We start from the raw sequence: 12632 nt of genomic DNA on the forward strand, positions 1-12632 counted from the left end.
ACCCCAGCCTCGGCGAGATCGATCCACATCCAAGAGCTCCGATCCCTCTTCCATAAGCTCCGATCCACGTGACCCACCCATGCCCGATCTCTCTCTTTCTTGATCTACCTCTCCCTTTCCCTCACTTGTCGATCACTCTCTCTTCCTCCTTCTTTCCGTTTGACTGAGCTTTTGGTGTTAACAAATGTTTTGTTCTAATTTTTGTTTGGTTTTGTTTTGATTTTTGTTTGTTTTAAGTTTATATATTGAAATTTTCTATTATGAAATTTGTTTGGAAGCTGAGAAAATGGTAGAGAAAATGTGAGAAAATGGTGGAGAAAATGTGAGAAACTAGTAAAAAAATGACATTTTCAGAACACAACTGATAAATCATGAGATATTAGTGGGCTGAAAATGTTGAGCGTTGTTGATCTTGAGTCTGAGTCCTGAAAAAGAGTCGATAAAAGTCAGAGGAGACCGGGGTCGCCAGCCATTGACCTTCCGAAGGTTAAGTTAGTATCTTCCTTAAAGAAATCTGAAATTCCAAGAATTTTGGGAGTATTGTCTAGAATGGACTTACCTTTCATTATCGGAGTGAAAGTGTTTATATAGTGTCAATATTAATGGCTATTCATCTCATAACTTCCCCTATTATTAAGGGATTGATTGGTACTGGGAGTAGACTCTTGTAACTGTTGTGGCAGTTATCGTAACTTCATAATTGACTCCCGTTTCCAAAACTGTCATTGGAAACGGTTCACAATATTAATATCCATTTCATAGGCTAAGTGTAGAGCTCGTTCGTCCAAATGCTCATAGGGACGGACGAGCTTTACAAGGGAACTTTGGACGGGCGCCACGTGCGCTTGGTTCGTCCTTGCTGGTCTTCCTTTGGACGATCTGTATGGACGAGCAAATGCTATATTTTCACTACATCAACAACCAAATACTAGAAAATATTTTCCAAAATATTTTTTGGAATACAATTAAACACTTGAAAATATTTTCCTATCCCGAAAATTTTTTCATTTTTACCTAAAAATATTTTACATTAAACCAAACTTAGCCTAAGTTAATCTTGAACATTTTGTTTTTATTGCGAGCCTAACTTTGAACATTCAATATTGAAGTCAAAATGGAAGATGTGGCTGAAAGTCTACCGTGGGATCAGTTGCCTGGTTGCAAAGTAATAGCCATTAGGCAACTGTAGAGTGTAGCACCGAACCAAGACCGAACCACAAACCCCTCCACCGCGAAAGAGAAAATATATATATAAAATAAAAATCACAAATACAAAAGCTTCCGTAGAAATGGGCCACATGGCCACAACAACACTGCCATGGCAACCTTCACTGCCGTTAAAGCTAAAGCTAAAGCCACGCTACTGTCACCCAAGGCTTCCGACGACGACGACGACAGTCTTCCCCTCCCGCCACGTGGCGCCCATCAGAGCCTTCCAGCGCAGCGACATCGACGGCTTCGCGAAGCGCATGGTCTCCGGCGAGGCTTTGAAGGACGCGTGGCGCAGCGCCAACGACGGCTTCGAGCAGTTTCTTTACGAAGCCAAGAAGGCCGCCGAGCGACTCGACCGCCGCTACTCCGTCTCTCGCCGCCTCAGCTCCGTCGCTCGCTCCGCCGCCGACCGCGCCCGCGAAATCGATAGGGAGTTCGAGATCGGAATGCGCTGGCGCACTTTCTCGCTCGACTTCACCAGAAACTTGCCGAGGGTTTGCTCTCTCTCTCTCTCTCTCTCTCTCTCTCTCTCTTTCTCTCTGTTTCTCTCAGCTCTCTGGCTTTTGTTAGGGTTTGTTTGGAAATAGTAGAAACAAACTCTTTGCTCTTACTTCACACTTGAGTTAGTACAGTGCACTCTCTAAATTTGTGTCACAAGGTAGTGTAGGAGCTTAAGAATGATGTTAATTATAGGTTTTTTTTGGTTTAATTCAATGATTCAAGTTTTGATTTATGTTGAGAACTTGTTCAGAACAAGCAATCATAGGTAGGTTTATAATTGGAATTTAGGAATGGTGTTTCAGATTTTATAGTTTTAATTCATGAAATTCAGTTCTGGTTTGTCGAAATTTATATTATTAAAGTAAGAGAAATGATAAATACAGAGCAGCTTAGGCAAAGAAGACAACTTGCATAGGAAAGGAAACACACCCTACATGAGCTGTTATAGTTGCTTGAAGATCTCTCTGTTCGATACTTCGAGTCTAGCTTAGTTACAGATTACATATGCTCATAGGCTTTATAGAGCTGCCGGTACGACTGTTTCCTACTAGGACTACGCATTTTAATTTAAAGTATAGGTCTTTAGAAGGTTTGGCTGGTATACTAAGCCGGGAACTTACAAGAACTAAATAAACCCACCATTGAATCCTATATTATCCATGAGCTGCAAAGCATGGCCGATTCTAGCAAATCTGGAGCCAATGAGCTCTAGCTTAGCTGACACCTCCTCCCTTTGTAAGTATGAGGTGGAGGGTGAGGTTGTGGATTCAAGGCTCACTGGTTGCGTGTGTAACTTACAATCAAAAAGAAAAATTCTAGCAAATCTGAAGTGTAGAAATTTACTTCGTCATAGATCGGCAGTAAACAGATAAAGACAAAAAACTAAACTAGTAGCATTTAACTTAGTACACCTGAGAGAACAGTGGAACTAACTAAAAATTGATCATAAAAGGTCCTAGAAAGGAAAGTTTTCTTCACTATGGAAATTTATACTTCCATTTGGTCTTTGAATATTGTTATTGCCTTACTGGCTCTTATGCTTTTGATGTTAGGGTGATTGCTAATAATTATGTTCTTTGCCATCCATGCAGTACAGGAAACAGCTCAATGATTTTTTGGACACTCCGTTAGGAAGAAGTTTTGCGGTATGTATCCCTTAAAATAATGCTGCATGTTATTTATGTGAAGTGTGAACAGATTTTCTATGAGGACTATTTTGTAAGTGCAATTATATGATGTTACAGATGATCCTAATTAATATAGGAGGGCCTTTTTAATATTTAGTTTGTATTACATTATAATAGGTACCGGGCTATATTTTTAGATAAAACTGATGCAAATTTTACTCTCATTAGAAAATTAGGGTTCATAAGGTAGGTTTGGAAGGGTTAGTTGCTGTCAGAAGGTTTAGTGAAATCTGGGGTTTAAGGGTTTCAAAAGATGAGAGAAGGGTGTGATTTGGGGCTATAAATAGGAGGATAGCAGAGAAGAAGTTGGGGGATGTCTGTGCTGTGTGAAAAGTTATGTAAATGGTATTGGGGCTGGTTATAGATTTGAAAGGATGATTAAGGTGATAGAAGAAGAAAGAAGAAATAATAAAGTGAAGAATCATACTGTCAGATATTAAAAATGCAAGTTCTAAATTTCTTTTCAGTAAGCACTGACTCCATAATATAGAAAATTACCTCGTTATAATAAGGAAACCCAAATGCAAACCAATCCTAACCCTTAGATCAGATGAATACGAATCATCCATATAAAATTTTAACTATAATAATAAAAGAAAACTGAAAACTAATAAGGCCCAAAAAGCTACCTTTAGCGCTTTGTGCCAGCCAAAGGGAGTTTTTAATTGGCATGGGCCTCTTAATTGACGTAAGGCCCAAATCCTTAGTCTTGGACATAGGGAAATTCTTCTCTAAACATGCTAGGGCCGCTGCATAACTGATTATCATTTCGAATGAATGGGTGAAATTATTTAAAGGTAATGGCTTTGGTATGACAGATACTTCATAACTTTGACCACCTGTGAGCTATGTGCATTTGGATTAACTTATTTTCATTACCTTATTTGCTTGTGTACAGGTTTTTAAAGTCTCACCTTTTCTAATGTAACAGCTTTTCAAAGTCTCGTTTTTTCTAGGTACAATTGTACTTTTACCAACTTTAAGCGAATAAGCATTTTAACAAAAAACTAATCCAGATGCATATTGTCACATAAATATTCTTCCAGTGCTTGTTCTGATTCCAAGCAAGCCCAAATGCTAATTCCTGGGTTATTGTGCTTATCTCATGTTTGATGCTGATTCCAAAATCCAAACGATGCAAGGTGTTGATTCCTAGGTCCTATCTTTTTTTCCCCCCCAAACACATGTTCCCATTTGATAGTTCATTGGCTTGTTTCAGTTTAGTAGGTTTGGACACCAAATTTGACCTCTTAACGTTTATTGGCTGCAATTGATATTGATTACTACTGATTGATGCTATTAGAGAGATTTGATTTTTATTTTCATATATGAGATAATCTCATTTTGAGTTTATTTTCTTTCCATGTTTGTCATGATCTAGGGACCTTTTTATTTATAATTTCTGGGGACCCTATTTAAAGAGGCCAAAATTCACGGTTGTAGACTAGTTGATCATGGGCTTTTAAAATTTGGGTTGGAAGTTTTCTTCCAATGCCTGGTGTTGATTCCAAGAAAGTCCAGGGTTTGAATCTTGGGTTCCTATCCTTATCCCATGCTTGGTGCTAATTCCAAGCAACCCTGGTTGTTGATCCCTAGGTTTTATTTTATTTTTTTCTTTTGATTTCTTGGTGCTGACTCTATGCAAACTCTGTGTGCTTATTCTAGGTCCTATCCATTTTGTTTTGTTCTCTTTTTATTTCCTAAGCACAAGTCTCAAGACAAGTTCCCCTTGAGACTTGTCTTGCATCAGTTTTGTTATTCATTATTTAGTATGGTCAACTCAAAATTAAGTTGTTTTCTTTTGCATATCGAATGTAATTCAGAGTAAACTATAAGTCAAGCCACAGACTAAAACAAGTCATGGTTACCATTTTCTATTTATTGCTTGCTAAACTTGGGGGGTTCTATGTCTTAGCGATGTAGAAAATCTCAAGATGAAATGGATAGAATTATGCTTTAAACTTTGAATACTTGGTATTTTGTTGTAAGAATTTTTAGACTTATCTTTCTTTCTCTTCACCACCTGCCAACTGGCAGAGACATTGCATTAAGAACTATATTCAGGAAAAATAGCACTTGAATACGTACTAATAAAATTTCTCTGTATGTCTTCTGAATGTTGGTTATGCAAACACTTTATTTGGTAACTTAATCTTGGTTTTGAACTTTCTTGTCTTCTTTTTGTAGACAATTTTCTTCCTCTGGTTTGCGTTGTCTGGATGGCTTTTTCGGGTCTTGATATTTGCAACATGGATACTGCCATTTGCCGGTCCACTTCTTATTGGGACCATTGCCAATAACCTTGTTATAAAGGTATGGTTCATGTTACTTTGCTTTTGTCTATGCAGTTGTGCTTGTACAATTTTATAGTTATTTTAGTTGCAATTCTTTTAGGGCGCAATCGGACTTGTTGCACCATATATTATTGTCAATATGATGCAATTAGCTATGAACTGTTTGGCAGTCTCTCTTTAAGCCTCATACATGGTCAGAATATATCTTTGAATAAATTTTAGGGCAAAAGTCACTACGATTAGATAACCAAGCGATTATCTTTGTGTATGAACTTTCAAGCTTTTGGTAGCTTTCTACAGAAATTGTGATAATTCACATGTATGACTTTCATTCTTGATATGGTCCAATCAAAAGGGAGGCCCTTGATATATTTTTTCTTCCTGTGCCATTTGCACCTCATATGTCATGATCAATTTTAATTGATGTGTGTTATGTTATAAGGCTCTTATTGTTTTGATTCAAAGATTTAAATTCTTTTTTTATTATTATCCAACTCCGATTACCCTTCTTTCAATAGAGCTACTTCAGCTACTTCTAGTCGAATGCTTTCATAAAGTCCTTTTTTTTCAGTGAAAGAATTTATTTTTAGTTTTTTTTGAACAAATCAATATGTTTTTAAATGAAGCTAAAAGGTGGAAATGATTTCAACTAATTTTGTGTCATGTTGTTTAGGAGGATATCTTCATCATTTATTTTGTCTAGGAATTTATATATTTTCATCCCACTTAATTATGTAAACTAACTTGGTTCAATGATTGTATTTGATCAATTTTCCAATGTATAGCTTGTTCATATATGTATCAAATATAGTCAAACATAATCCCACTTCCTTGGCATCAAACTCAGTGGTTATCACTACAAAAATGAATGTAATTTAAATGAGACAGAAGTAGGCAGTCTAGATGTTCTTCTTGATCTGTTGGAAGTGCTAGCATGGCCAATTGTGTTGCACCAAATGGTTTGTCCTGCCCCATATCTGTTTGGTCGGTAGCCTTTCTTGATGTTCCACATATTCTATTTAGCAGATGAATTTATTTATTATTATTTTTTTGGTAAGTAATAAGTTTTATTGATATCAAAAATGGAACACCCTAGTACACAAGGAGTGTACATGGGGTCAAACAATTCAAGTACGATGAATTTATTATCAAAACCCATTTGGTTTATCTATAGATTGGAATTTATGATTAACTAATGAATCAAAATAATGTGTCAATTTCCCCTAAACTTGGACAGGGTGCTTGTCCCGCTTGTAAGAGGCAGTTTGTTGGTTACAAGAACCAAATAATTCGTTGTACAAGCTGTGGAAACATCGTGTGGCAGCCGAAAGGGGACTTCTTTTCAAGAGATGGTAAAGGCACCTCTTCTTCAAAATCAAAGTCGGACCCTGATATTATTGATGTTGAGTTTGAGGAGAAATGAAGGGATGCCCAAGTGATGGTGCCATGGTGATTTCACCCAATATGGGCATTTAATACAGAGAGCAAAGAGAACATTCCTACTGTTCATTAGTTCTGATGTTTTGTCTCATTATTATTATTATTATTATTTTTTTTTTTTCATGTTTGTGTTAATTCTGTGTCCTGTAATTTTGAAGTGCTTATAATGTCTGTTTGTATACCCTTCTTGTTACAAGGAATACCACAACCTCTTGTCCTGACAGAAAATCTTTATATTGATGATAGGCAGCCTTTTGAGACAATGACAATCACATTTTCTAATGTGCTACAGGAAAAAAAAAAAAAAAAAAAAAAAAAAGAAAAAAAAAAAGAAAAGAAAAAAAAGACTCAAAACAAATCTAACATGTTAGAGATAGAGGAAAATTTTGGCAGATTTCTTGGCCTCCTGAGATTGTTTGTCTTTACCATTTTTATATTTGCAATTCTCACATAGGCTGGCTAGCATGTTCATTTTTGTATTTGATTTGATTTGATTTTTTTAATTTTTCCAAATAACTGAATTAGTTGAAGTGTATTTGGTTGATCAATTTGTTAGGCTATGGTGATCAAAACATATTGTAAATATGGGACCATTTTGTTCACCTTAGTATATATGTGTTTAGCTAATATAGAGTTATTTTGCCTATTAGGCAAATCTTTCAATGGGATGGATTCGCATCATGATTATTATCCAATAGGAAATGGTCTTACCCTCACCTTGATATATGGTAGGAAATTAGGGTCTTATCCTCACCTTGATATAAGGTTTTATTTGGCTTATTAAAATGCACTTTTTCGATTCTCTAATTGTTACATCTTAAACCCCAATAATTAGGAGAGGAATAAAATGAACCTTATTGCCGTAGTTATTAGTATAATTTTGAAAAGTACTCTTGAAATCATAACAAATTAAATCCTAAAATTGTTTGTAAAAAGAAAAGAAAAAATCCCAAAATTTAGAAGTGTAAAAAAAAAAAAAAGTTTTTTATAATTAACAAATTAAATGATACTGCATTGTATTTGAGATTTACTATCGTATCTATCAAAAAATAAATAAAATAAGGTTTAATTGCAATGTGGCCTCCGAAAATAAATTCCTTAGCTTTGCATAGTGGTTCCTACAAAACTTACGCAAACCCCAAACTTGCAAATATTATGAGATTTGAGATGTAAGGGGCCCCATTACATTGGGTGGACTTCATTAGTATGAGAATCATTCTTATGTCAATGTTTTAAAGGCAAAATATAAGGTGAGACACAATTGATTAAGTCACTGCTTCTTGGGTAAGGCTTCTCCGGTCTGGAAAAGTTTGTCAGGTGTTAAGCATCTCATCTCTAAGGCAGCTTGCATGTTGGTGGGGGATGATAATTCCATAAGGATTTGGGAGGATTCTTGGGTGCCAGATCTTCAAGGGTTCATTCGTACTCCAAAGAATGGGGTCGACTTGAATGGTATTATTTTAGTTTCTCAACTTTTTAATTCTGATTTTCCTAGTTGGGATGTCCATAAATTATATTGGTGGTTTGAAAACTCCACAGTTGATCTTATTTTGAAAATTCCTATTTTTCCAACCAGTAACAAGGATAAGTGGGCATGGACTTACACAAGCTTTGGAGAATTGTCAGTTAAGTCGGCTTATTGGAGCTGCAGGGAATCTATGCATCATAATTTTGACCCCTTTTGGAATTGTATTTGGAAAGCTAAACTCCATGAGAGGCACAAAATGATGATTTGGAGGATTGCTACATGATGCTTGCCTACTAAAGATAAGCTAAGCAGGTTTGTTGATATTGGTGATGTTTACTGTCCCCTCTGTAGGTTGGAAACTGAAACCTCCCTTCATCTTTTTGCTCTTTGTCCAGTAACTAAGGCAATGTGGTTCAGTAGTAAATGGGGGCTGAGAATGGATTCTTTTGGATTCTCTTCAGAAGTGGATTTCATTCAATTTTTGTGTTCACCCCCATTTACCAACCAGCTTAGTCAGAAGAATGATTTCTTGTTATTTGGGGCCATTCTTTGTGATGGAATTTGGAAGCTCAGAAATCAAGTGAATTTTCAAAACCTTCCCTTGTAATGTAATGAATTAATAGCTAGAGTTTGGAAGTAATTTATGGAATTTAAAATCACTAGATCAGTTGCTTCTGCATCTGTAAATATCAATCATCCTTTGCAGCCTTGGTCCCCTCCAAGGCGTCTATCTATTAAAATTAATGTTGATGCAGCTATTGATCCAAATTATTCATCCTTAGCCTTGGTGGCTAGAGACTGGAGAGGGTATTTGGTTTTTGCTTGCTCTCAAAAAGCAAAAACCACCTTCCCTCTCCAAGTAGAGGCTGAAGCTGTGAGATGGGCTATCTCTTTGGCTACAAAGTTGGAGGTGGAGAATGTTATTATTGAGACAGATTCTAAGATTTGTCAAGATGCTATTCATGAGCTGATGATGCCCCCGCCTTGGAGAATTGCTTTTATCCTAGCGGACATGCAGTCTCTTCTTGTATCTTATTCTAATGTGTCTGTCGTTTGGGTTCTAAGGCTAGCTAATATGGCAGCTCACTCCCTAGCTAAGTGGTCTCTAGCTTGTAATTTTTTTGGTTCTTTTGATTGGGATAGCTGTCCTCCTTGTTTTGCTTCTGTAATTAGGAAGGAAAGGCTAAGCAAGCCTTTGTTTGTTTTTTGTTTCTCTGTTCAATAAAATTTTCTTTCCATAAAAAAAAGAAAAGAAAAGAGAATCATTCTTATGTGAGGGAGCATTATGGGCTTGTTATATTGGCTAGACCCCTTAAGCATGAAACTCGTTCCTATGTGAAGGAGCATTATGTGCTCAACCGTCTCATCCTTTAACAATTTCTTTAAATTTGACTTCTTAATAGTAAAAATTTTAAAATAGTAATATTAGTAATAAACTCAGATGAGAACAACTTATTAAAATTTTCCAACTCCCCTCCAAAATTGCTTTGCAAAGTCATTTCATATTCTCATTCCTACGGAAGTGGGCGTTATATACTTGGAAATCCCATCCTATACAAGTCCCCCCAAAGTTGATTGCTTACCTTGTCCAAAGAATAACTCTTTTTTTTTTTAATTTTTTTTATAAGATATAATTTCTACTCTAACTTAATCTAAGTATATATGTGTGTGAAACTCCATCTTGGAAACTTGAACCCCGACCCTTGCCCTCCACACCCTACACCTCACAAATACTTATACTTATGGAGTGATCATCGTACCGAGGATGTGCGATGGTGTCCAAAGAATAACTCTAGAGTCACAATTGTTTCTATTAAAAAAAAAAAAAATAGAACCGTTAAAGTAGCAAGTTATTAATGGTGGACTCATATGAGAACTATTAATTAAGGACAATGTTTAGCTCCATTTTAGAGGAATCTTCTTCAACCCACTACGTGACAAATTATATAACTATCTATGTATATTATTTAAACAAATCATATGACTCATTAAAAAAGCAATAAGTTTAAGTACACACAAAATTTACAACAATTTTAACATCTATTGATGTGGCAATTTGTCATTGTTGTACCACCAAGTGGTGTTAGTGATTGTTCCAGTTGAGAATTGAGTATGATGTTGCCACCAATTATATTATGCCAACTCAACAAATTGTGAAAAAAAGTTATGAATTTTTTTTGTGTTTTTAACATCGTTTTTTTTTTATTTTTATTTTTTATAAAAATTATGTGACTAAAACTATAACTGTCGCTACATAATGGGTTAGAAGAAAATAACGCCAAACCGAACTAAACTTTTTCCATTAATTAAAACTTGCCAACTCCCCCCTCCATATTTTCTTTGCAAATAGCATTAAAGAAACCACAAGTAATCTCATATATTTTTTTTTTCACATTTGTGATTGGTAATTTGGTATATAACTACAATCCATATGAATCACAAATTCCATTTTGGTCCATGTTACTTATTTCAACTTGCAATCAATTTGATCATTATATTTTGGTAGTATTGTAATTGGCCCACGTTATTTTCAATTTGTAATAATTCTATGTCTAAATCTGGGTTTGCTTTAGTTGTTAAGTTGATATGTGTGTTTACTAGAATTGGAGATTGGTAAATTTGGTTTGTGTTTTCATGTCTAGATTGCCAAAAAAATACAAGAAAAGCTTGGTAGAGACAAAATTAATTGGAAGTTGAAAATATCTGAAACCAAATTGATTATTTTTTTTTACATAAATTAAAAAGAAAAATTGTGAAAGAAGCCAACGCAAACAGTAACACTAACACCAACTCGGTCTCCCCAATCCTTTTCCTTCTCTCCTAGTTCTATGCCATCAAGCAAAAGAGATATATATCCAGATGCTCACGCCTTTTCTTTAACCGTCCACACACACCAATTATTTTTCTTGTATCTTAGAAATTTTCGCTCGCACTTCTAATGAAGAACAAACACCTTCTCTCTCTCTTTCTCTTTCTACATATATTGTAGGCTTAAATATTCGCTTACACGTATCTTCATGCAATAATCATAAACTCCATTGACTCTCTCAGTCGTCTTCCTTTTGGTGTTCTTTGAGATTTTGTCCCACCATGCCTTCCATATCTCAAGGTTTAGTCTTCGCCACAGCCATGGTTGTCTCTAGCGCCCTACTCTTTCTAGCTTATTCTAGGCACAAGTCTTTCCCACTGCCCCGACTTTCCAAGAATCAAAATTCCCAGCAGCCTGAAGAGAAAATTCTACGTTCTTGCTTACTTTCAAATCCTTTTCCTTCTCTCCTAGTTCTATGCCATCAAGCAAAAGAGATATATATCCAGATGCTCACGCCTTTTCTTTAACCGTCCACACACACCAATTATTTTTCTTGTATCTTAGAAATTTTCGCTCGCACTTCTAATGAAGAACAAACACCTTCTCTCTCTCTCTTTCTCTTTCTACATATATTGTAGGCTTAAATATTCGCTTACACGTATCTTCATGCAATAATCATAAACTCCATTGACTCTCTCAGTCGTCTTCCTTTTGGTGTTCTTTGAGATTTTGTCCCACCATGCCTTCCATATCTCAAGGTTTAGTCTTCGCCACAGCCATGGTTGTCTCTAGCGCCCTACTCTTTCTAGCTTATTCTAGGCACAAGTCTTTCCCACTGCCCCGACTTTCCAAGAATCAAAATTCCCAGCAGCCTGAAGAGAAAATTCTACGTTCTTGCTTACTTTCTGGTACATGGGTTCCTTCTCTTTTGTTCTTCTTTGTTCTTTTTTTCTCGTTTATAATGGTACTAATTGTTTGTGTCTTTTTTTTGTTACTATTGTAGAGGAAAAGAAAAAGGAGAGAAAGAAGAAGAAAGTCCAGTTTGCTGAGGATGTGAAGGAACCAATTGGGAATGGTGAGGAATACAGGAAAGAGTGCATAAAGTTGAGCAAAGATGAAATGAGTTGCAGAAACAAAATCCCAACAGTTAATGGAATGCCAGAGAATCGGATTGCTTTGTACAATGGAATTCTCAAGGACCGCATGCAAAAAATGCAGTGCTCATGAGCTTTAATTTGTAGAATCAGGTTTTTTTTTTTTTTTTAATAGTTTTTTTGGGCTGCCATGAAGAAAAATCTTGGGCTTTTGTGGTTGTAAATACTTGTTCTTTGTCCAACTCATGGTTATTTTTTTTAATGAGAAATATTGGGCAAAATTTAATTTGTTAATGATCTCAATTTTTGTTTTATTCTACATGTTTTAATGGTTGAATTTTAATAGTCTGTTTGTTTGAATTGTTGCGGTGATGATCATGAGTTGGTATAAGTCAAGATAATAATTTATTAAAGCAGATCTTCTTTCTTGAATATTCTAAAGAATAAAAGGCAAAATTTCAAGTTAGTTCACGAGACTCAGATATTTAACAATTTTTTCTTTCTTTCTTTATTGAAGAACCCTGAATCAAATATATACAATCAATTCAATTTATGTTTTGGCAAAATATTGACTAAGTGTGTGTTTGTATAGCATTTTTGTCCATGCGTTTTCTTTCTAGTCCCGTG

General features: G+C 35.6%; 2 protein-coding genes across 2 annotated transcripts; both read left to right on the forward strand.

The window, feature by feature from the left end:
* Positions 1-1183: 1183 nt before the first annotated feature.
* On the forward strand, positions 1184-6897 carry LOC112000995 (uncharacterized). The gene is made up of 4 exons (XM_024033163.2): positions 1184-1706; positions 2805-2858; positions 5088-5213; positions 6432-6897. The coding sequence occupies exons 1-4, from the start codon at positions 1290-1292 to the stop codon at positions 6615-6617; spliced, it is 783 nt and encodes a 260-aa protein (XP_023888931.1). The 5' UTR covers positions 1184-1289; the 3' UTR covers positions 6618-6897.
* A 4511-nt stretch (positions 6898-11408) lies between these two features.
* Positions 11409-12432, forward strand: LOC112000987 (uncharacterized). The gene is made up of 2 exons (XM_024033155.2): positions 11409-11819; positions 11915-12432. The coding sequence occupies exons 1-2, from the start codon at positions 11651-11653 to the stop codon at positions 12136-12138; spliced, it is 393 nt and encodes a 130-aa protein (XP_023888923.1). The 5' UTR covers positions 11409-11650; the 3' UTR covers positions 12139-12432.
* The last annotated feature ends 200 nt before the right edge of the window (positions 12433-12632 follow it).

Source organism: Quercus suber, unplaced genomic scaffold (genome assembly GCF_002906115.3).
Source record: "Quercus suber isolate HL8 unplaced genomic scaffold, Cork oak 2.0 scaffold_805, whole genome shotgun sequence".
Lineage (NCBI taxonomy): Eukaryota > Viridiplantae > Streptophyta > Magnoliopsida > Fagales > Fagaceae > Quercus > Quercus suber.

Excerpts from the sequence above, each read along its gene's own strand:
- LOC112000995 (XM_024033163.2), top strand. The coding sequence starts at position 1,290 with ATGGGCCACATGGCCACAACAACACTGCCATGGCAACCTTCACTGCCG. Across the intron at positions 1,707-2,804 it reads TCACCAGAAACTTGCCGAGG|TACAGGAAACAGCTCAATGA; the intron begins GTTTGCTCTCTC and ends CCATCCATGCAG. Across the intron at positions 2,859-5,087 it reads CGTTAGGAAGAAGTTTTGCG|ACAATTTTCTTCCTCTGGTT; the intron begins GTATGTATCCCT and ends TTCTTTTTGTAG.
- LOC112000987 (XM_024033155.2), top strand. The coding sequence starts at position 11,651 with ATGCCTTCCATATCTCAAGGTTTAGTCTTCGCCACAGCCATGGTTGTC. Across the intron at positions 11,820-11,914 it reads ACGTTCTTGCTTACTTTCTG|AGGAAAAGAAAAAGGAGAGA; the intron begins GTACATGGGTTC and ends TTACTATTGTAG.